The sequence below is a fragment of the Lutra lutra genome, chromosome 4 (genome assembly GCF_902655055.1).
Source record: "Lutra lutra chromosome 4, mLutLut1.2, whole genome shotgun sequence".
In the NCBI taxonomy this organism is placed as follows: Eukaryota; Metazoa; Chordata; class Mammalia; order Carnivora; family Mustelidae; genus Lutra; species Lutra lutra.
Genome location: NC_062281.1, coordinates 71,679,800 through 71,705,243, shown reverse-complemented (window position 1 = coordinate 71,705,243; position 25,444 = coordinate 71,679,800). Strand labels below are relative to the sequence as shown.

The following is a 25,444-nucleotide window of genomic DNA, read 5'->3' as shown; positions in this document are numbered from 1 at the left end:
TTCTAAACAAGTAAATAAAATGATGATAAAAAAAAACAACGTATTTTGAGGAGAGCATATATAATGTGGAGAGAAAGCAGGGACACTATGTTTATTATCATCATCCATCACAATCGTTGGAGACGAAGAGACTATGATAATTTCTGGAAGTTGTAGATAGACTTGTTCATGTCCTCTGCTTCTTCAGCTGCCTCCTACAGCTTTCAGAGGGGCTGATGCCTGAAACTTTCTGTCCTGCCCTTTAAGATACGCTAAATCATTTATTTGTCAGGGTCCATTTTTCCTTATTGTTTTCATTCATCATAAATCGTGATGGTTACATTTATTGTTGATAAAAGAAATGTTGATCCTTCATCCCTTGATGCCTTAAAGACTGGGTCAACAACAGTAACGACAACAAAGGCTTCTGACTCCATTTTCTTCTCCTCTGTGATAATGGACAGAAGTGGAACCTAAACAATGAATGTTTTTGGCCCTTTTATGGTCCCAAATCCTGAGGTTATTTCTGTGTCCCTATTAAATTTCAAAGTTACCATGCAAAGATTTTTCTGGGAGCTATAACTGTTTTCAGTTACAAATGTAGGTCCTGGAGGAACAGTCCAGAAAAAGGCAGTAAATTGCAAAACAAAACAAAACAAAACAAAACAAAACAAAACAAAACAGCCTATAACTCCCTTTCATGCCTGCAGGAATGACCTGAGCATCGTTTCCATGTATAGAGTGAATGTTTTAAAAATGCAAAGATCTCTCCTTTTCCTGCTAACCTACCACGAAGGACCCAGGAGGGCAGCAGTAGGTTAGAAACCGGGTTTCAGTGCCAAGTCCTGAAGAAAGCCTCTTCTGTGACAAATGGCCCGGAGGCTTGCTCCCTGCTCTTCCAGCGTGCTGGAGCCACTAGCGTAGTTCCACCAGGTACGTACAGCAAAGGTGCCCATGAAATTTGACATTGGGCCCCAAGACATTTGATCCGCTGCAGACCTTCTCTGCTCTCTTCTATTACGCGAGCCAGAGCCAGAGAGTCTCCTTGGGATTCATGGAGAGTTAGTCTGGGATTTTAACTCTCACTGGGACGAGGTCTTATTTCCAAACCCTTTCTCAATTTTTTTCGGAGGAGAAATCACATCCTCATCGCGGAAATAGTCTCCATTCCTCGAAAACAGACACGCATCCTCTTCTCTCTCGCTTTGTCTCCTCTCCTGCCTGGCGACAATTTCAAAGAGCCCTTAGTTGGGAAACCCAAAACAGAGCTCCTCGTGGCGTCCCGGCTCACCCCGCACTCCAGCCGGCGCTGCTCTTCACTGCCGCCTCCTCGCCTCCGGCCACGCCAACTCGCTCCAACTTTGGCTCCCAGGCTCCAGCAGGGGCGCCCTCTGAGCAACCGACTGCGGCGGGCAGGAGCGTCCCCGGCCCCGGGAACCCCGAGCCGCGCTCCCAGAGTCGGGCGTTGTAGACGCGCCAGCGCAGCGTCCGCCAGCCGGCTCCTCTCCGGCCGCCCGAACTCGCAGCCTTGGGTCCCGGAGCTCCGCCCGGCGCTGCGCGACGCTCGCCCCACCGCCCCTGGCTGCTCGCCTCTGGGACCCGCTTCTCCCGACACCAAGCCCTCTCGACTCCCACCCTCTCCAGCTCTCGGGCAGCTCAGCAAAACCCAGTCCCCTCCTCTACACACGCCTCTGAGGGCCCTCCCCAGGCCCAGCGCAAGCCCCAGAGAGAAAGCCCAGGCCGGGTCTCCCCAGCTAGACCCGCCGCCAAGGGTCTCTACCACCACCGCCAGCCGCCCCAATTCACGCTCATTCATATTCATCATTCTCATTCTCTCTCTCCCTCGGCCCCTCTCTCTCCAAAGACTCCTAACAAGACTGGCTGAGCCTCCTCAGCGGCACTCCCTTTCATTCATCGCCTCCCACCACACACACACACACACACACACACGCACACACACACACACAACACACCCCAACCCAGACAGCCCACTCCACTTTTCAGACGCCCACCTCCTCATACTCCCCTCCCCTAAACAGACTTCCACCCACTCACCATCTGTAGCCTCCCTTCCGCCCCCCGCCCCGCCCGCCCGGCTCCCCCTCCCCAAGAAGCAGACCTGCACAGTGGGAGGCAGGGACCCCGCCAGACGCTCGGGTCGAGCGCGCCGGACTGACCTCTGCCCGCCCGGGAAACTAACAAAGGCGGTGCGCCAGCCCAGACCCCAAGAGCCGCGAGCGGCGGCCGCGGGCCGGGCAAGCGCCGGGCGGGGGCTGCTCCGGAGTCGGGAGCCGCGGCGCCGGAGGACGCAGATCTCTCCCCGCGCGCGCCGCTCGGACGCCGCCGGCACCATGGGCTGCTGCACCGGGCGCTGCTCGCTCATCTGCCTCTGCGCGCTGCAGCTGGTGAGTGCCCCGCGCGCCCCCGTCCCGGGACCGCCGCCTGCCTTGGGACCGGCCTCCCCGGCCCCTCTCAGCGGACCCTCGGACCCGCACCTCCCGGCGCCGGGTGGGCGTGTGAGCTCGGAGCTCCTGGCGGCTCCCGCCTCCTCGCCGCCCGGACTCTCACAGCCCTCCCGCCCCCGGCGCTCAGCCGGTCGCCCTTGCCTGCGGGAGGGCGCGGTCTCTCCCTCTTGGCCCCGCGCTCGGGGGGTCACCGCGCACCCTACTGGCGTCGCCTTGGAGGTCCCGGGGCCGCTGCGGCGGCGCGGGAGAGTGAGCGATTTCCCCGCACCGTCCCCCGCACCCCACCCCTGGTTGGACCGCTGGCTTTAGCACCCTCGGCTTTCCTGCTGAAGTTTCCCCGGGGCTTGTGGGCTCTTTCTTCTCGGGATGATTTCCAGTAACGTAGTTTAATTAGAAGGTGCTTGCGAGTGCTCAGGTTCTGAGCAGACAGAAACCGCTTTAACTCTTATAGTTAAGACTAGGGTGATTCTTACCTTCAGCACTTTGAAAGGTGGTGCTTGAGGAGTCTTGGATCTCCAGGCAGGAGGTCTGGCTCTGTGGTTTTAAACTAGAGTATTTCAGCCCCTGCGCTATCAATTTCCTTTTAGATTTTGTTGAAATGTTGCAGGTTCAGACAGCGACAGACTGACAGTTGTCATCAGGGAGAGAACAGAGTGGAAGGCTCCATTGGCAGGGTGGCTTGCCGAGGGAGAGCACGTACTGGGAGGTGAGAGATCCAGAGTGAAGGGGGAAAAAGCTTTCATTTCAGTGTGTGTGTGTGTGTGGGGGGTGCTTTTCTAACATATGTCCTATAGGGACCTAGACTGGATCTGTGGTCTGTTCCGTTGTCACTTGAGGTCAAGGCTACAGACCCATCGTGTCAGACTTGTGTGTGTGAACGATTCATAGACATCTTCTCCTTTTACACTTAAATTCTGTACATGCTTGGCCAAGCTTTCTTCAAAATGTTGTTTTTTAAAGTCACAAACATTAACTAGCATATTTTGACTAGCAAGGGGAAAATCTTTTCAGTGAACTTTACTGAGTAATGTCAACCCTTGCAGGACTCATTAACTGAGAGATGAAATAATGCTCTTTCTTTGATAGTTAGCCCTTGTTCCCATGAATGTATTAAAAGGTTTCACTTTTCTCTTGCCTCAGTGTTCCACTCTCCCATTAAAACCTCACTTTAGACCTGTTCTTCATTGTTTACATAACAGGTGCATGATTTATGTATTTATAGAATTGCAATCAGGGGCAAGTTTTCTTTATGTCTATAGGCTAGTCCCTTCTGTCCTGTTGAGGACATATTATACAGAGGAGTTTCCTGAAAAATAACTTAAAAAATCACCTGTACATGAATGTTTTCTTTCACTAAGGAAAGAAGGTCTTAGGATAATTTACACTTCGGTTCTTAAAAATGAACATGGCTTATAAATTGGAAAAAACTGAATAAATATTTAGTCAAGTCTTGACTATGCAAGATTATCATTAGGCACACTGGATTGCATAATGTATAATGGCATAATTCTTTCTGTTGTACATGGAAATAACAAGTAAGGGTTTTTGATGCAGTGGATTTATCAATACAATTATGATTTCCTTAGTTGGTATTATAATACATGTGATGATGATGATATGTTTGGTGTTTCATCTATCAGCCTGGAATGCCTCCCCTTTCCACATACACCATCTCAACTGGTACAAATGCAAATGACTCTTCAAAACTTACCTCATAATTCTACCTTTTCAGTGAAGTGCTCCCTGGTGCTCCAGGTAAAAGCATTCACTTCTTTTCCTCGAGTTGCATAGCACTTTGCTTTTTTCTCTGTTGGATCACATTTCATCTTCTTATATCATTTTATTTGCCTCTCTCATCTTTAGACTGTAAGCAACCTGAGGAGAAGGATTAAACATTATTCATCTTTGCAAAACTTGAGAATTCTTAAGAGAGCTCATATTAGGAGCTGAAATGTATTTGCTGAATGTTTGATAATAATTAACATTTGTAATCCACACAGGGTTTTAGCATAAACTGTTTTATTTTACTCCTAAAATTATCCTCTGAGGAAGGCACTCATATCACTAGTTGGCAGATAAGGAAGATGATACTCAGAGTTAAACAACTTTTCCAAATCAATAGTTTTCTCATGGTAGACAGGGGTGATGGTAAACCTTTAATAATTGGATCTCAAACAAAACACTATGTATATATTACATACATTACTACATTATGATACTGTATAATACACTATTAGAGTGTATTTAAAGAATGTGTAGCATTCACTTGACTAATACTACAATGGCTACTAATATATGTAATGTTCTTTATCATAAATTTTATATAGCCAGTTTAATGCTGCAGATCTTTTTGTTGAATTTGGTTAACACTTGGTTCTGTAGTTCTGATATGAATGCTGGATGATGTCTTTATTTACTTTGAGGGGTAATAGGAAAGTGAAACAAGGAAGCCAGTATTGGAATTTCACTCCATCAGTGATGTGATGTTGGTTCACAACCTCAGAAACCTCTGGGGTGAAATTCAGAACTGGCCCTATATAGGGAAAGGAGGAGAGACTGAAGGAAGAGGCAGGCCACTCCAGATTGGTAAGTGGTAGATTTCATAAGCAAGGTAACTTACACATGAAGTTGCTACAAGATAAGTAGGTCATTGTTCCACCTTCTAGAAACTTAACAGAGTCCTTCACTGGGTTCACTCAGGTATATCACCTGGATGGTCTGAATAGCACACTGCTTTCTCAAGGCTGTGTCCTTGAAATGACACCAACAGTAGGCAAGATGTATATTCCAAGGACAGGGGATGGAGTAAGGAGGCTTGTATAGTCCTGGTCCAGCTCAAGGGTCAACTGGCAGTCACGTCCTCTCAATGACCTCCTCTTTCAGCAGATTTCTTTGCTGAGTTGGGTAATCATTTTCACATGCTGGAAAATTTCCTCAGTTTTTTTGTGTGCTATTGACAGGATAATGACATGACACATTTTAGGTTTAATGTATGTTACTAGAAAACATTCTCCATGGCTTTCTGAAGCCTAGATCATCAACAGAACAGAGTTACACCCTGATTTTTAGCATTTGCCAATTTCTTTGGTGTAAATATTCCCACGTTGGCCAGTTTTAGGTACACCATTACATAGTATTTCTAGCATACAGATAAAATAGGCATAAATAACCTCAAAAGCATGGTGAAACTAAGATAGTAAAATAGGAAGGGATATGTTTTAAATATTTAGTACCTCTGTTTTAATATTATTTACTTAAATTTAAGTTTATATTATTTAATTTTAGTAATTGCTCTCATTTAACAACTGTCTCACAAAATCGTAAAAATGTAACTGACTCTGAGCGGGTATAAGCCAACTCCAACATGCCGCTGGGTAAAACCGGTAAAAACCGGGTAAGAAAATCTAGTGTTCTTTCCACTGAAACCAGCTGTCATTTTTTTTCCCTTTCATGTTTTTTTTTCCTGCTCCCACCAACTGTTGGAAGTTGGAGGTTATGAAGCAGTAAATAAGAGTGGGTGTTGAGAGGGGAATGGCATGTGGAGAACACATTTGCTGAAAAGAATCTACATGCTAATGACTAAGGGTAACTATGCAGGTCATTAAAAGATGGCACATTAACTCTTTCTAAAAGTTAAAGACACAAGGGAAGGTTTTTATGATCTCATTCACATTTCCTCCAAACCCTGCTCTGGAGTGAAACATCAGGTTGGGAATAGGAATTGGAGAGAACTCATTTTTAGGCTAGTGTATTTGGGTGAGCTTTGCTTTGCAAAAATCTCGATCTTTCTACTTTCTTTCTCATGGTCATCTCCCATCCTTACTTTTTCTCCATGCTTCTACCCCTAAGCAAATTTGTGTATTTGCCCCAGATTTTACATTCCTGTTCTTAATTCTACTAAATGAATTTACAGAGGAATTGAGAAGCCTGAATGCGCATCCATAGAAAACTGTGCCAAGTAATCCTTTCTGAAAAAGCCATTCACCACTGTGTAATGGATTCATCGGGTCACCTAAGGACTTTTAAATATATATTTTTGTAAGGATACTTTTCATTTTGCTTGTTTTCAAATAATGTGTATTCTATGATCATGTATGTGTAATCTAGAAATAAAAAGGAACACCTGATCATTGGCTTTTAGTAAATCTTTTTTAGTCGCCACATTTAAAGAAGTCTTAATTGCATTTTTTTAAAGTCTAAAATTGACTCCACATGCCACAGAGCCATCTTCTTTTTTTTTTTTTTTTTTTTAGATTTTATTTATTTATTTGACAGACAGAGATCATAGGTAGACAGAGAGGCAGGCAGAGAGAGAGAGGGAAGCAGGCTCCCTGCTGAGCAGAGAGCCCGACGCGGGACTCGATCCCAGGACCCTGAGATCATGACCCGAGCCGAAGGCAGCGGCTTAACCCACTGAGCCACCCAGGCGCCCACAGAGCCATCTTCTTATAGGGGCCCCACTGACGTGTTGAACTTACTAGGTTGGCAGAGATTGTTTCCACAGAGCTTAAGACATTTTCTTCATATCACAGAGGAGACTTGAAGACACATTCGACAGAACTTTTGTCCCTGGTTGTTGTATTATTAGAGGAGATTTATTGCGTCACTTTATGGAAAGGTGACAGCCATATGCCTTTTACGCCTAATAATCAGTGGAACAAAATTTGAAACTTTTGCTTTACAGACCTATAGTAACAGAAACCTTTAGAAGATTTATAGAAAACACACAGCTTTGAACACATTCATAGTCTGTATGTTTTTATTTTAGAGACCATCCTTTCAAATTAAAGAAAACTAGTGTTGTTTTTTTCCCTCACAGTGAAAACCAAGTTAACTTTCTCTCCGTACCACATTCAAGCTATCTTGTCACCACCTGTGACCCAGTCATGCTGAGGTAAAAATGTGTTGAGAGGTGTCTGAATGATGATGGTGTCCTTGTGGTAACATGTTTTAAACTTAGTTTTATGAAATATAGCACTCATCTGGACTACATATTTGGCAGTGGATGCAGAGATACATTTATTTTGCTACGTAGATATACTGATACTTTTGCTTTAACATGTTTTTCATTTTATCAGCTCTTTCTTTTCTCCTATGAAATATAATCCTTAATCATTTAGTTTCCATTCCTCCTCTTTATTGAAAAACTCTGGCTCATTTTATGAAACTGAGGAACAGTTAAGGAAATGAAATTATGCTTAATAACGAGACTGGTGTTATAACATGGTTGCCGTTGAAGTCCTTAAAATATTCTGCGTAAGCAATTTTTTTTTTTAACAAATCCAGATCCATTTATAGCTCTCTTATTATCTTGTTATTTAAGTATACATTCGAAGTATTGGATTTGCTTGGGAAATAGTGTATTCTTATGGTCTTGTTATAGGTTGGTTTGTGTGTTGTACCTCCCCACGCCCCTGCCTCCCAATTTTTATTTTGAAGTCTTCATCTCTGGTAATTTAGAATCTGATCTTATTTGGAAAAAAGATGATTGCTGATGTACTTAGTTAGATGAGGTCATATTGGAATATGACTGGTGTCCTTATAAAGAGGAAACTTGGACACGGGTATGCCCGCAGGAAGAATGCCATATAATGAGGAAGGCAGAGGTTAATGTGATGTTTCTACAAGCCAAAGTTTGCCAGAGAAGCACCAGGAGCTAGGACAGAAGCATGGAACCGATTCTCTCTCCTGATCCTCAGAAGGAAACAATCCTGCCAAAACCCTATTAGTCTAGCCTGCAGATATCCAGCCTCCAGAACTGTGAGACCACATAATTTCTGGGGTTTAAGCCACTCAGTGCTATTGTATTATGATAGCCCTAGCCAACGAATACTAATCTTTTATTTTTATTCTTCTATTTTCTTAGGACACTAATCTTATATTTCTTTGTGTTTATCTCTTTGTGTATGTGCTAATTCTTTTACTGGACTTTAAATGCACAAAAGGCAAAGACTTTGATTTACTCACGGGATCCTCCACTCTACCCTACAAAGGGTAAGCACTCAGTATATATTTGGAGAATAAATGAATGCATAGATGAATACTAAACTTTATTGAATTTTTTAATGTGCCAGACATTATTCTAGGTACTTTATGTCTATGAAATCATATCGCTATCACCACCACTCGTTTTAGAGATTGAGAAATTAAGGCAAAGAGAGTTTGAGTAACATGCCCAGAACCATACAGCTGGAACCAGGGTTCAGATTCGAGTCTGCACTGTCTTTACTTTGTTCTATGCTTCTTGGATCTGAAATAATCAATAACATTGAACAAATATTCAGAGTCCCTAAGCAGGGGGCGTACTGGTGTGAATTATATCTGAGGGCTGAAGGGCTGTCAATAAATAAGTAAACAAAGATTAAGTACTCACAGATGTTGTTCCGAGTCATTAAGGAGATGAAAAGTGTTCTTCTTAGATGGGGTGGTCAGGACGACTTCCCAGAATCTGGAAGCTGAGTCTGAAAGAATGACCAGGAGTTGGTCATGCCTCTCTTCGCATGACCAACTCTTGGTCATTCTCAGCAGAGGAAACCAAATGGTCAGAGTCGCCAGTTTTAAAAGAGCATAGTGTGTTCCTAGGTGCACAGGAGTCCGGTGTGGCTAGGGTGCAGTGGGAGAGACTGCGTGCTATGAGCTGGTATTGGCCATGTGCTATGACACCTGACTTTGTTGGCAGTCAGGTGTCCAATGGCAATATGGAGCCATTGGAGCACTGTATTTTTTTTTTGTTTTTAAGGAATTTTTATTTATTTGTCAGAGAGAGAGAGAGAGAGAGAGAGAGAGCGTTCAAGCAGGGGCAGCAGCAGGCAGAGGGAGAAGCAGGCTTCCCACCAAGAAAAGAGCCCTACACCGGACTTGATCCAAGGACCCCGGGATTATGACCGGAGCTGAAAGCAGCCACTTAACCCACTGAGCCACGCAGGTGTCCCCATTGGAGCATTTTAAACAAAGTCGTGCCATCATCTGACTTACATTTCAAAATACCCTCACTGCTGAGTAGAGAACAGATTAGAGGGAAACCAGAGGAAATGGGAGACAGGATGCTCTTCGTTATTCTGAGCAAGAGATAATGCAAGTCAGGCACATGTCATAACAGCACAGATGGGGAGAGGATGGACTTGAGACATGATTTAGGAGGTGGGACGCCTAGGACTTGCTGATCTACACATCTTGTATAACAGAATGTAACTGGTGCTTTTCACTGAGAATGCGAGAATTGGGTGTTGTGGGGGTGAAGGTGGAGCAGGAGTGTTTGCCTGGAGGCATAAAGGTTCTGTTGGAGACACTTTGGGATTCTGATACCTAAGGCCAAGTACCTGTAAGGTTTATGAGCTTGGAACTCAGAGGGTAAGACTGGACTAAATATTCAGAATTGAGGCTCATGAGCAACACTGGTCTTTAAAGCCCTGGATGAAATCACTCAGAGAGAGAGAGAGAGAGTGTAAGTGCTCCAACATGGAAATGTTTGTCTATACTTGTCTTACTTTATTCTTCATAAAATGTCAAGTGCTATTGATTTTTTTTTTTTAGAATTTTCCCCAATTTTAATCAAATTATTTTCGTTTTGGTCACTTCCATGTTGGTTTTTCTTTTGCCTAGTTTGTTTGTTTGTTTTGTTTTGTTTTCCCCTAAAAAGGTAATCCATATCATAAGATTTTGGGAAATAAATTACTTTCTTTCCCCAGAACTTCATTAGTACTTTCTACTTAAAAAAAAAAAATTACTTTGTTCATCTTTTCCACCATTCTGTTACAAATTTTACAATGTATGTTTTGGGATTCTAGGAAAAATTTGGACAATTATCTTGATTACATAAGGAAGACTTTCAAATACTTTCAATATAAGAAATTCTGACTTAATATTACTTGAGCTTTGGGTATTAGAGACAAAATGCACATTAATATAAACTTTGCAGAATTTCTTTGCAAGAGTTTACATGCATGACCAGAAAAAAGAACAGATCTATATATGTATATTTGGACTGTTTTCTTAAGCATTTGTTTTTATCAGGTGAAGTATGTCTTGCCTAATATAGCAGGATTCAATTGTTACTTAGTAACAATGACTTATTAAAGATAAAAACAAAAGCCAGAACAGAAAACACAGAATTTGAGGGCTTTTAAAGCAAGATGATAAACAAGTAGAAGAATGTCCCTTCCTTTCTCCCAAGGTCCCAGTGTCCAAACGAAACAATAATAGTGCTAGGCAGGAAAAAAAAAAAAAAATGGAGCCAACAGATGACCAGCACAATGGAAGAGTCCAGGAAGAAAGGAAACAGAATGTATTTGAGAGAGCGGAGCCTTAATCTAAGGTTGTGTGCTTTGTGCGCTGTGTTGAGCTGTGTTCTCCTTGCTTCAAGGGGAGCCCTGACATGGGGCTGCAGAATTGGCTGCCTTTTAGTTTGGCATATTTTACAGTTAGCTGCCTAATGTCATTGTGGAGGTGATATGGAATAGGAGAATAAATATATTAATTGTTTCGAAAGGAAAGCTCATTAATGGGTAGCTTTTTAGGACTTTTTGGTAGTTTAGACAACAAGGAGAAGATGAAAAAGACAACGAAAATAATTATTTTCTAATTGCTCATTTTGATTTTCTTGTAATACTTCTCATGTCACACTTGGAGGTGATTTTAATATTAAAAAGTGAGATTTTTCAAACATCATTTTGGAGGTGTTCTGAATGTCAATTTTAGGGAGACTATTTAGCAAAAACTTGATAATGTTTGAGTGGACCTTCTTTCTTAGGTGCATCAAATATTCATGCTTTCTAATTCCCATTAACACTAATTGGTATTAATGTGTGTGAATCTTCATGCATTTACAACAGAATATAACATTAGACTAAAAGATAACACTTTATCGATGATTAGTATTCACAATGCCAGTTAAAATGTAGTACAAGCAAATGACACATCACACAAACTCATTTACATTTTTAATTTGGTACATTTTGCAAACATACTAAAATAAAATAGGACACAGGCCCTAAATCCCTTTGATAGAACATTTTTATCTTACGGTCTAGGTCGAGAATTGGAGAACAGATATTTTAAGATGGGCATAAATAATTCTTGTGAAAGTGTTGCATCTTACTCAATGTCATGGGAAAGGTGAAACTTTTGAACAAGTAGATTGTTGTTGTGTTTGCTGCTGGTGAGAGAATCCCCAGTTCCTTGATTTGGAGGAAAAGCGTCTGTTTATTGAGAAAGAGATATAAGGGTGAAGGCCAGTGGGCAACAGGGGTTGGGAAGCAGGGCAAGATCATGGCAGTGTTAATGATACTGTTCTTTTCTTTCTGTTTTTTTGTTTTGTTTTGTTTTGTTTTTTCTTTTCTGCATAGAGGAGTATTCTTTGGAATGGTTTTCCTGATTAATTGTATTTCAGAATTATAAAGTAGAATTAAGTGTTTGAGTTTCTTCTCTCCACTCCCTTCATGGGTATGTGCATTATGAATGCTTTCCTACAGATACCCAGTTCCTTTATTAACAAGAGGTATTGGAATAGGATTTTAGCTATCAGATTCTCGTAAGAGATATGAGGTCAATGGATGTGATGATAAGTCGTAAATCTATTTCTGACGGTTTCTCTCGATTCCAGTAATTAGAGACATGGCTCTACTTTGCTATTGATTAATATGTAGTATAATAAGTGCTTGCATGTGGGAAGCCCTAGGCGATAGAGGTTGATTGGTTAAATCGGTTAATTAAGGTACAAAGAAGAATGCTCTACACTCATATGTTTCCTGTACTGATAACTAGCTGTAAATGAGCACAATTAAGATAACGGGAAATAGAAAATCCTCGTTAGTGGCAACTCTTTATCAGTTTGTATTTAAAATATAAATTCTTGATGAGGGAGCTCTTGTAAGTGATAGTTTAAGAAAGGCAGTGCATCTTAGATTTGCGGGGTGCTTAAGAAATTAATCTAGAACTGTCTTTAGCACTGTGGTAGGACTATGCATGATTCTTCAACACTGAAGACTCTCTTGTTGATTCTAAAATATCTCTGAGAATGGAAATTTTTACTATTAGCAAAGTCATCCTTATGTTTTTTCTTTTTTTTTTTTTTCCTCAAAGATTTTATTTATTTATTTGACAGGGAGTGAGCAGGAGAAGAGGGAAGGGGCAGAGAGGGAGAAGCAGGCTCCCCGCTGAGCAGGGAGTCCCAAGTGGGACTTGATCCCAGGACCCTGAGATCACATTCCGGGAGCCTCAGGTCACAACCTGAGCCGAAGGCAGACGCTTAACTGACTGAGCCACTGAGGCACCCCTGTGTTTAAATTGAATTTCTCCAGCTTTGATTTCTAATTTCTCTTCTATACACATCCCTTTTATGTGGATGAGGAAGAGCGGGTGGAGGGAGTGAGGTCCTGGAGCTGGCTTGTACCAGCTGGGGAGAGTTCGTGGTTACATTTCTAGAAATTCTGCGAGTCGGTTGTTAAACCCAGACTTTATTAAAAGTTAATTGTATACATTTTAAATTAAATTAAAAACTAAACCCTTCCTGATTATTTTACTGCATTGTACCGTGAATTGTGCTATCCGTTGTGTCCATATGATAGAACATTCTATAGAGCAGGGTGCTGTTGACCTTCTCTTTCCAACTCCGCATCTAGTGAGATCATATTGGTAGCTAAAAATCTATTATGGTGGAAGTATTTACATCAAGAAAATACACAAACAAAACAACTCAGGCCCTCCCACCACCCCTCAGAGGCAGATATTAAACATTTACCAGCATGCTACGGGGCCGGGGCTTTCCTCAGAAGAAAGCCAGTTTTCTTGTCCAAGGAGGGTCTGATTTATAAGCCCTTAATGTAACTAATTAATGCATGAATAGAAAGTATATTTCCTAGCCTAAATGTTTTATTTATTGCTTTGAGTGCATCTGTAAAATTGTTTAAACATAATGGAGGAGTTTTTATTTTCAGAAGTTCCAATATTAACTGCTTTCATGTAATAGCTCTCCGACCTCTCTGTACATTGTAGTTGGTAACTGATTTGTGACTACAGGATCCAGAATTGATAATAATTCCTGAATTTCATTTCTGGGTGACCGACTGTGCTCTAGAATCCCTCACTACAAGGGAAAGCCATTTCTCCCTCGTGCGTGTTAATCGACTCCCATGAGTGCTGGAGGACTTACTCCAGTGCCCAGCTTGGCCACCTGGCTGTGTTATTGGTTCTAATTAGCTCCTTCCACAGGGATGCCAACTAATCAATGGCAAAAAGATCAAAATACCTCCTTGCATCACATCTGGTTCTTCTAGGCTTCGGATGGGCTTCAGTTTTCTGTTCTACCCACACTGAAAATCCTCAATGTCATTCCTGAAGGAGGCTCTCGGAAGGAGATTCATTTGAAAACACATTAAAAGATATTTATTTTATTTTCTTATTAAAAGCTATTTTTTGAAAAGTAAGCATTGTCACAAATTGGAACAAAATCTTATGGCACCTCAGTTGCCTTGTTTCATTCTTTGAACATCTCTGTAGGCAGATAATTAATATAGTCCCATTTCCAGATGAGCAAACTGAAATACAGAGAAATGAAGGAGTATATGAAATTGTTAAGATACGGCTTAAGCCATCAGAAATGAAGGAATGTGGGTAGCAAAATTCTATGTGTGTTACCTTATGACTGGATTAAAAGATTCATTTTTTCTGGGCTCAGGCCAAACCTGCTGGAAAGACTAATTATTTAAGCAAGCAATTTCTTTACATGAAAGATAATTTTAAAAATGTGATCCAGGTGATTTAAGTAATAAGAAGAGACACTGTGACTCTTTGAAACGGCTTTTATATACCTTCTGCTTTTGTTAGTAGAAGGTAGCTTCCTTATGATTGATAACTATATTTGGAGTCCCTCGGGAGGCACCCCATTTTATCCTAAAACAAAAGAATGAAATGCAGGTGTTCTGCCGACCAGATACTCCACAATTTTTGCGTGCTCTATTTTCTTCAACAGATAAACCACTTCTGAAATGCTTTCACTGTCCAGATATAACTTTCTTATACCATCGAGACTTCTACTCCCAAATATCCTTTCTCTCTGTGAGAGTTTAAGACATATTTTTTTTTTTTTTTCTCCTTGATGGGAAACAACTTCTTGGCCTTGGAGTGTATGACTGTCAAAGATGGGAATGTTATAGTCACACCACTGTCTGAGAGTCCTAAATACAGAGCCAATTAGAGAATCATTAGGTGAAGCCTCTGAACAATTAGGAAGCCTGCAAAGATCCTCTCATAGTCTTTTCATCTGAACAGAGAGCTGTGGTTGGAAATACAGATGGAGTCGTCCCCGGGGATCTGTCCTTCATACACATGGTTCTGTTGACGCATTTTACAAGTAGGAGACTTAACGTTTTGTAACATTTCACGGACTACATCACGCAGAGGAGCATTGGTCATCTATTATTAATATGTTTGTTTGACTAGTCCTGAAGTATTTGTATACATACTTTTTAACTCCTTCTCCACTGATTATATTTTTATTGGAGGACAGAGGTTTGGGGGAGTTTTTTAAAGATAGAAGTGGTAGCTTGATTTTCTTTTAAGACAATACAAAGTTCAGGATGCCGATTTTCTTCATATACTTTTCAATGACAAACTCACTTGATAGTTGAAAAAAATATGAATGGGGTCAAATTCAAGATGCTTTGTTTTTGTCCTATTATATTGAGGAAATAATATGATTCTCCTATTTTAGAGGATCATATCAAAACTGATGAGATAATTACTTTTAAACATATTCAGACATCTGAACTTTATATTTAATATTTATTTATTTATTTAAAGATTTTTAAAATTTATTTGACAGAGAGAAAGAGAGAGAGAGAGAGAGACCGTGAGAGAAAGAACACAAGCACAGGGAGTGGGAGAGGGAGAAGAAGGCTTTCTGCTGAGCAGGGAGCCCCATGTGGGGCTCGATTCCAGGACCCTGAGATCATGACCTGAGCCGAAGGCAGATGCTTAACGACCGAGCCACACCGGCGCCCCTGTATTTATTATATTTTTAGTCATTATAAAATTTGATTCAATTCAAAAATTTGAAATGTTGATTAATGGCCGTTCTACCAAGGAAAGGTTTGAAATGCCCGTAGGGAATGGTAGTTAAAGCTCTTTTCTAAAAAGAAATACACTTCTTTGGTCACTCTGTATTTTGCATTATATTTAATTAGGATGTTATCTGAAATTTAGATTTGAGTCAAGCAACACCTGCCATGCCTATGTGCTTTCTGTGACTCAAAGCGAAAGGAAAAGCAGTGGAGAAGCCTTATCCCGCAGGCATCAGATTTGTGGTAATGGATGGTTAGCTGCGGTGTAGCCATGATTTTCTCCAGGGTAGTCTGGAGCCCGGGAGGTTGACCTCATAGGGGCAATCACAACTAGGTGGTAGGATTAACGCTGTAAGAACAACATTTAATGTGATATAATTTACCCCAAGATAGCAGCAGAGTCAGATGACATTAGAAGGATGTTGTCCAGATTGAACTAAATGTGAGTTAAACGATAGTGCAGTAAGTCATGGCAAATTTTATCAGCTTTACCTATGTAAGCCTAAGGACTAAAATCATTGAACATTTCTGGGAGTTTCTGATAATCAGACTTATTTTTTTCTATTACGTTCATGCACAGGGGAAGTGGTGCTTTTGGTGGGACTAAACTACATATTCATGTATAAAGTCCGTTCTATGCAACAAGAACAATCTGCAAGAAGGTTCTGGAGATAACAGTCTTAACAGTAATAAGCTACAAACAAAAGAGGAATGACCATCGAATATTGGAATGCGTAAATACAGACCTGATATGTAGCCATCCACTCCTGTTGGCATTTATCAGATATGTTTAAAGAAAAGAATGTGATAGTTTCATGTTTTCGTAGTGAAGTACTTTGGGAAATGTACAGTCAATTTTAAAGGGAATGCTAATTTGGAAACAGTTCAGAAGGAAAAATGAAGGAATTCAGATTACTTAGCTTAATGGTAGATTGTTGGTATAACAAGATGCTATTTCAGAACGTTGAAAGGAAAATAACCCCACCTCCCACCCCCGTTTTCTGCATCCCTGGAATCATAGTCCTACTGTGCATATTCTGACCCACCCTAGTTACTGAGCCAGTGTTCACAGAGTCAGTTCACAGTACATATGTCATCTTCAGCTTTTCATTGGTTGCCAGTAAGACTTTAACTCATAGACTTCAATATCTTTTTTTCTTAGAAACAGAAAGAATGAAAGACAATGGTATAGCAAGATTGCTTATCAAAGATGACCTTTCCAAAGGTGCCCCATGTTGCTCCTTACCCATGTGGTTCCTGAGCTTTCTTGGTGGTTCCTAAGTCGGACAACTGATCCCACCCATATTATTGGCTTGGGCCTATCCATGTAATAAGATGCAATAACTTATTATTTAGTTACATCCTTGGCCTGTGCTTTCTGCATCAGTCTTTGACCACCATGAGAAATGCAGACATGGAAGTTTATACACCAAGTGTCATCACAGACCCACCTCACTCTGCAAATCACAGCTGCAGCTTGATCTGTTCAGCTATACATTGTGATGATAAAATTACAACATAACTGTGCCTATGCTACTGCTCCTGTGACCACCGTCTGCTGCTGTCACCCCATGAATTCTCTCCTCTGTTGTATTTTTGTGGATGTGACACTCTTACGGAGACTTTCAGAGGCCACCTGGAACAATGTTTTATGATCTGGCCTTTTCCATCCATATGGCTGAGAGAGGAGCCATGTGACATTATCCAGCATGGTCACTTCCTTGACAAAAGAGAAAAGTGACATCAGAAACTCGTACCTTATGGCAGCACATGGCAGATAAAAACAGGTGCATAAATGGTACCATTACAGAAAACAAGTTTGATGTTAATTTAGGTGTGTAAGTGATCAGTTCTTAACTGTCTACTTCTCGAATCATTGTTTAAAATTATTACCTGGACTTGGAGAGTAAATGCACGTTTCTTTCTACTACTCCATTTGCTATAGATGTGTGTGTGTGTGTGTGTGTGTGTGTGTGTGTGTGTGTGTGTGTGTGTGAGTGTGTGTATAAAGCCACAGCAGTGGCTCTATAATTACTCTCTTAGGCCAAATGGCAGGCATGATCAAATTCTATAAACACTTTGTCTGAACAATGTGTGTTGTGAAGCTATGAAAGGAGGTTTTGGAAAATATCTCTATGAAGATTTGAAGAATAGAGTAGATCAGGGCTACTTATTTCTAAAAAGATAGATGCAGCTTATATTAGTCATTTCCCTTAATTGTGATAGATAGGTGTATATATTAAGTACACACACATGATTTATTATACAAATTGGTTTATGTGGTAATGGAGGCTGAGAAGTCCCACCATCTGCCATCTGCAAGCTGGAAGACCAGGAAACCTGGTGATATAATTCAGTCTGAGTCTGAAGTCTTCAGAACCACAAGGGCTGATATCCAAAGGCAGGAGAAGATGGATGTCACAATGCTAAGGGAGCAAGTTCTTCCTCCTGCCCATTTACTTTACTTGGCCCTCAACAGACTTGCTCAATACCCACCAGCATTCCTGAAGGTGATTTACTTTTTTTTTTTTAATTTAATTTCTTTTCAGTGTAACAGAATTCATTGTTTATGCACCACACCCAGTGCTCCATGCAATACGCGCCCTCCATTATACCCAACACCAGGCTCCCCCAACCTCCCAACCCCTGCCCCTTCAATACCCTCCGATTGTTTTTCAGAGTCCATAGACTCTCATGGATCATCTCCCCCTCCAATTGCCCTCAACTCCCTTCTCCTCTCCATCTCCCCATGTCCTCCATGTTATTTCTTAGGCTGCACAAATAAGTGAAGTCATATGATAACTGACTCTCTCTGCTTGACTTATTTCACTCAGCATAATCTCTTCCAGTCCCGTCCATGTTGATACAAAAATTGGGTATTCATCCTTTCTGATGGAGGCATAATACTCCATAGTGTATATAGACCACATCTTCCTTATCCATTTGTCTGTTGAAGGGCATCTTGGTTCTTTCCACAGTTTGGTGACCGTGGCCATTGCTGCTATGAACATTGGGGTACAGATGGCCTTTCTTTTCACTGCATCTGTATCTTTGGGGTAAATACCCAGTAGTGCAACTGCAGGGTCATAGGGAAGCTCTATTTTTAATTTCTTGAGGAATCTCCACACTGTTTTCCAAAGTGGCTGCACCAACTTGCATTCCTACCAACAGTGGAAGAGGCTTCCCCTTTCTCCACATCCTCTCCATCACATGTTGTTTCCTATCTTGCTAATTTTGGCCATTCTAACTGGTGTAAGGTGATAGCTCAATGTGGTTTTAATTTGAATCTCCCTGATGGCTAGTGACGATGAACATTTTTTCATGTGTCTGATAGCCATTTGTATGTCTTCATTGGGGAAGTGTCTGTTCGTGTCTTCTGCCCATTTTTGGACATGATTATCTGTTTTGTGTGTGTTGAATTTGAGAAGTTCTTTCTAGATCCTGGATATCAGCCTTTTGTCTGTACTGTCATTTGCAAATAGCTTCTCCCATCCCGTGGGTTGCCTCTTTGTTTTTTTTTTTTTTTTTAATTTTATTATTTTTTTCAGCATAACAGTATTCATTATTTTTGCACCACACCCAGTGCTCCATGCAATCCGTGCCCTCTACAATACCCACCACCTGGTGCCCCCAACCTCCCACCCCCCACCCCTTCAAAATTCTCAGATCGTTTTTCAGAGTCCATAGTCTCTCATGGTTCACCTCCCCTTCCAATTTCCATCAACTCCCTTCTCCTCTCCATCTCCCCTTGTCCTCCATGCTATTTGTTATGCTCCACAAATAAGTGAAACCATATGATAATTGACTCTCTCTGCTTGACTTATTTCACTCAGCATAATCTCTTCCAGTCCCGTCCATGTTGCTACAAAACTTGGGGATTCATCCTTTCTTTCTTTTTTTTTTTTTTTTTACAGCTTTATAAACATATATTTTTATCCCCAGGGGTACAGGTCTGCGAATCGCCAGGTTTACACACTTCACAGCACTCACCATAGCACATACCCTCCCCGATATCCATAACCCCACCCCCTCTCCCAACCCCTCCCCCCATCAACCCTCAGTTTGTTTTGTGAGATTAAGAGTCACTTATGGTTTGTCTCCCTCCCAATCCCATCTTGTTTCATTTACTCTTCTCCTACCCCCTCGACCCCCATGTTGCATCTCCTCTCCCTCATATCAGGGAGATCATATGATAGTTGTCTTTCTCCGATTGACTTATTTCGCTAAGCATGATACCCTCTAGTTCCATCCACGTCGTCGCAAATGGCAAGATTTCATTTCTTTTGATGGCTGCATAGTATTCCATTGTGTATATATACCACATCTTCTTTATCCATTCGTCTGTAGATGGACATCTAGGTTCTTTCCATAGTTTGGCTATTGTAGACATTGCTGCTATAAACATTCGGGTGCATGTGCCCCTTCGGATCACTATGTTTGTATCTTTAGGGTAAATACCCAGCAGTGCAATTGCAGGGTCATAGGGTAGTTCTATTTTCAACCTTTTGAGGAACCTCCATGCTGTTTTCCAGAGTGGTTGCACCAGCTTGCATTCCCACCAACAGTGTAGGAGGGTTCCCCTTTCTCCGCATCCTCGCCAGCATCTGTCATTTCCTGACTTGTTCATTTTAGCCATTCTGACTGGTGTGAGGTGATATCTCATGCTGGTTTTGATTTGTATTTCCCTGATGCCGAGTGATATGGAGCACTTTTTCATGTGTCTGTTGGCCATCTGGATGTCTTCTTTGCAGAAATGTCTGTTCATGTCCTCTGCCCATTTCTTGATTGGATTATTTGTTCTTTGGGTGTTGAGTTTGCTAAGTTCTTTATAGATTTTGGACACTAGCCCTTTATCTGATATGTCATTTGCAAATATCTTCTCCCATTCTGTCAGTTGTCTTTTGGTTTTTTTAACTGTTTCCTTTGCTGTGCAAAAGCTTTTGATCTTGATAAAATCCCAAAAGTTCGTTTTTGCCCTTGCTTCCCTTGCCTTTGGTGATGTTCCTAGGAAGATGTTGCTGCGGCTGACGTCGAAGAGGTTGCTGCCTGTGTTCTCCTCGAGGATTTTGATGGATTCCTTTCTCACATTGAGATCCTTCATCCATTTTGAGTCTATTTTCGTGTGTGGTGTAAGGAAATGATCCATTTTCATTTTTGTGCATGTGGCTGTCCAATTTTCCCAACACCATTTATTGAAGAGGCTGTCTTTGTTCCATTGGACATTCTTTCCTGCTTTGTCGAAGATGAGTTGACCATAGAGTTGAGGGTCCATTTCTGGGCTCTCTATTCTGTTCCATTGATCTATGTGTCTGTTTTTGTGCCAGTACCATGCTGTCTTGATGATGACAGCTTTGTAATAGATCTTGAAGTCCGGAATTGTGATGCCACCAACTTTGGCTTTCTTTTTCAATATTCCTTTGGCTATTCGAGGTCTTTTCTGGTTCCATATAAATTTTAGGATTATTTGTTCCATTTCTTTGAAAAAAATGGATGGTACTTTGATAGGAATTGCATTAAATGTGTAGATTGCTTTAGGTAGCATAGACATTTTCACAATATTTATTCTTCCAGTCCAGGAGCATGGAACATTTTTCCATTTCTTTGTGTCTTCCTCAATTTCTTTCATGAGTACTTTATAGTTTTCTGAGTATAGATTCTTAGTCTCTTTGGTTAGGTTTATTCCTAGGTATCTTATAGTTTTGGGTGCAATTGTAAATGGGATGGACTCCTTAATTTCTCTTTCTTCTGTCTTGTTGTTGGTGTAGAGAAATGCAACTGATTTCTGTGCATTGATTTTATATCCTGACACTTTACTGAATTCCTGTACAAGTTCTAGCAGTTTTGGAGTGGAGTCTTTTGCGTTTTCCACATATAGTATCATATCATCTGCGAAGAGTGATAGTTTGACTTCTTCTTTGCCGATTTGGATGCCTTTAATTTCCTTTTGTTGTCTGATTGCTGAGGCTAGGACTTCTAGTACTATGTGAATAGCAGTGGTGATAACGGACAATCCCTGCCGTGTTCCTGACCTTAGCGGAAAGCTTTCAGTTTTTCTCCATTGAGAATGATATTTGCGGTGGGTTTTTCATAGATGGCTTTGATAATATTGAGGTATGTGCCGTCTATCCCTACACTTTGAAGAGTTTTGGTCAGGAAGGGATGCTGTACTTTGTCAAATGCTTTTTCAGCATCTATGGAGAGTATCATATGGTTCTTGTTCTTTCTTTTATTAATGTGTTGTATCACATTGATTGATTTGCGGATGTTGAACCAGCCTTGCAGCCCTGGAATAAATCCCACTTGGTCGTGGTGAATAATCCTTTTAACGATACTGTTGAATCCTATTGGCTAGTATTTTGGCGAGAATTTTTGCATCTGTGTTCATCAAGGATATTGGTCTGTAGTTCTCTTTTTTGTTGGGATCCTTGTCTGGTTTTGGGATCAAGGTGATGCTGGCCTCATAAAATGAGTTTGGAAGTTTTCCTTCTATTTCTATTTTTTGGAACAGTTTCAGGAGAATAGGAATTAGTTCTTCTTTAAATGTTTGGTAGAATTCCCCCGGGAAGCCGTCTGGCCCTGGGCTTTTGTTTGTTTGGAGATTTTTGATGACTGTTTCAATCTCCTTACTGGTTATGGGTCTGTTCAGGCTTTCTATTTCTTCCTGGTTCAGTTGTGGTAGTTTATATGTCTCTAGGAATGCATCCATTTCTTCCAGATTGTCAAATTTGTTGGCCTAGAGTTGCTCATAGTATGTTCTTATAATTGTCTGTATTTCTTTGGTGTTCGTTGTGATCTCTCCTCTTTCATTCATGATTTTATTTATTTGGGTCCTCTCTCTTTTCTTTTTGATAAGTCTGGCCAGGGGTTTATCAATCTTATTAATTCTTTCAAAGAACCAGCTCCTAGTTTCGTTGATTTGTTCTATTGTTTTTTTGGTTTCTATTTCATTGATTTCTGCTCTGATCTTTATGATTTCTCTTCTCCTGCTGGGTTTAGGGTTTCTTTCTTGTTCTTTCTCCAGCTCCTTTAGGTGTAGGGTTAGGTTGTGTACCTGAGACCTTTCTTGTTTCTTGAGAAAGGCTTGTACCACTATATATTTTCCTCTCAGGACTGCCTTTGTTGTGTCCCACAGATTTTGAACCGTTGTGTTTTCATTTTCATTTTTTTCCATGAATTTTTTCAATTCTTCTTTAATTTCCTGGTTGACCCATTCATTCTTTAGAAGGATGCTGTTTAGTCTCCATGTATTTGGGTTCTTTCCAAATTTCCTCTTGTTATTGAGTTCTAGCTTTAGAGCATTGTGGTCTGAAAATATGCAGGGAATGATCCCAATCTTTTGATACCGGTTGAGACTTGATTTAGGACCAAGAATGTGATCTATTCTGGAGAATGTTCCATGTGCACTAGAGAAGAATGTGTATTCTGTTGCTTCGGGATGAAATGTTCTGAATATATCTGTGATGTCCATCTGGTCCAGTGTGTCATTTAAGGCCTTGATTTCCTTGTTGATCTTTTGCTTGGATGATCTGTCCATTTCAGTGAGGGGAGTGTTAAAATCCCCTACTATTATTGTATTCTTGTCGATGTGTTTCTTTGATTTTGTTATTAATTGGTTTATATAGTTGGCTGCTCCCACGTTAGGGGCACAGATATTTAAAATTGTTAGATCTTCTTGTTGGACAGTTCCTTTGAGTATGATATAGTGTCCTTCCTCATCTCTTATTATAATCTTCGGCTTAAAATCTAATTGATCTGATATAAGGATTGCCACTCCTGCTTTCTTCTGATGTCCATTAGCATGGTAAATTTTTTTCCACCCCCTCACTTTAAACCTGGAGGTGTCTTCGGGTGTAAGATGAGTTTCTTGTAGGCAACATATAGATGGGTTTTGTTTTTTTATCCATTCTGATACCCTGTGTCTTTTGATTGGGGCATTTAGCCCATTAACATTCAGGGTAAGTATTGAGAGATATGAATTTAGTGCCATTGTATTGCCTGTAAGGTGACTGTTATTGTATATTGTCTCTGTTTCTTTCTGATCTACTACTTTGAGGGTCTCTCTTTGCTTAGAGGACCCCTTTCAATATTTCCTGTAGAGCTGGTTTGGTAATTGCAAATTCTTTCAGTTTTTGTTTGTCCTGGAAGCTTTTAATCGCTCCGTCTATTTTCAATGATAGCCTAGCTGGATATAGTATTCTTGGCTGCATGTTTTTCTCATTTAGTACTCTGAATATATCATGCCAGCTCTTTCTGGCCTGCCAGGTCTCTGTGGATAAGTCTGCTGCCAATCTAATATTTTTACCATTGTACGTTACAGACTTCTTTTCCCGGGCTGCTTTCAGGATCTTTTCTTTGTCACTAAGACTTGTCAATTTTACTATTAGGTGACGGGTGTAGACCTATTCTTATTGATTTTGAGGGGGGTTCTCTGAACCTCCTGGATTTTGATGCTTGTTCCCTTTGCCATATTGGGGAAATTCTCTCCAATAATTCTCTCCAATATCCCTTCTGCTCCCCTCTCTGTTTCCTCTTCTTCTGGAATCCCAATTATTCTAATGTTGTTTCATCTTATGGTGTCACTTATCTCTCGAATTCTCCCCTCGTGGTCCAGTAGCTGTTTGTCCCTCTTTGCTCAGCTTCTTTATTCTCTGTCATTTGGTCTTCTATATCGCTAATTCTTTCTTCTGCCTCATTTATCCTAGCAGTGAGAGCCTCCATTTTTGATTGCACCTCATTAATAGCTTTTTTTATTTCAACTTGGTTAGATTTTAGTTCTTTTATTTCTCCAGAAAGGGCTTTTATATCTCCCGAGAGGGTTGCTTTAATATCTTCCATGCCTTTTTTCAAGCCCGGCTAGAACCTTGAGAATCATCATTCTGAACTCTATATCTGACATATTACCAATGTCTGTATTGATTAGGTCCCTAGCCTTTGGTATTGCTCTTGTTCTTTTTTTTTGTTGTGAATTTTTCCGCCTTGTCATTTGTTCAGATAAGAGTTTATGAAGGAGCAAGTAAAATACTAAAAGGGTGGCAACAACCCCAGGAAAATATGCTTTAGCCAAATCAGAAGAGATCCTGAATTGTGAGGGGGGAGAAAGGGGATGAAAAGGGGTTCAGAAAGAAAGAAAAAAAAAACTATTAAAAAAAAGAAAGCCGATAAAGAAAAAATATAAAAAGAGGAATAAATATATATATATATTAGATAAACTATTTAAAAAACGTTAAAAAAAGAAAACGGTAAAAGTTTAAAAAAAATTTAGCAGAAGAAGAGAAAAAGAAAAAAAAATTGAAAAAGAAAAAAAAATTAAATTAACTGCAAGGCTAAAAAATCATGGGGAGAAAGCCATGAGTTCCGTGCTTTGCTTTCTTCTCCTCTGGAATTCCGCCGTTCTCCTTGGTAGGTGAACTTGGTCCTGGCTGGGTTTTCCCGTAGATCTTGCAGAAAGTGGTTGATTTTCTGTTTCTGGAATTGCTGTTCTTCTTCTCTTCAATCTCCCGTTGGATTTGTAGGTGTTTGCAATCTTTAGATAAGCTATTTAGCTAATCTCCCGCTACCCGAAGTAGTCTCAGCCTGCTACTTCTCCGCCATCTTTGTTCAGCGTATTCTTAGGTCAGTCGCCTCTTTGTTTTCTTGACTGTTTCCTTTGCTGTGCAGAAGCTTTTGATCTTGATGAAGTCCCAAAAGTTCATTTTCACTTTTGTTTCTTTTGCCTTTGGAGATATATCTTGAAAGAAGTTTCTGTGGCTGATATCGAAGAGGTTACTGCCTATGTACTCCTCTATGATTCTGATGAATTCCTGTCTCACGTTGAGGTCTTTTATCCATTTCTAGTTTATCTTTGTGTACGGTGTAAGAGAATGGTCGAGTTTCATTCTTCTACATATAGCTGTCCAATTTTTCCAGCCACTTCCATCCAAAATCTATGGGATACAGCAAAGG

General features: G+C 40.8%; 1 protein-coding gene across 1 annotated transcript in view; it reads left to right on the top strand.

The window, feature by feature from the left end:
• Positions 1-849: 849 nt before the first annotated feature.
• Positions 850-25,444, top strand: part of NKAIN3 (sodium/potassium transporting ATPase interacting 3) — a 653,340-nt gene continuing 628,745 nt past the window's right edge. Inside the window, exons 1-2 of the mRNA XM_047724881.1 lie at positions 850-899; positions 1,112-2,384. Of these exons, the coding sequence (XP_047580837.1) occupies positions 850-899; positions 1,112-2,384 (1,323 nt within the window). The remainder of the gene's footprint in view (positions 900-1,111; positions 2,385-25,444) is intronic.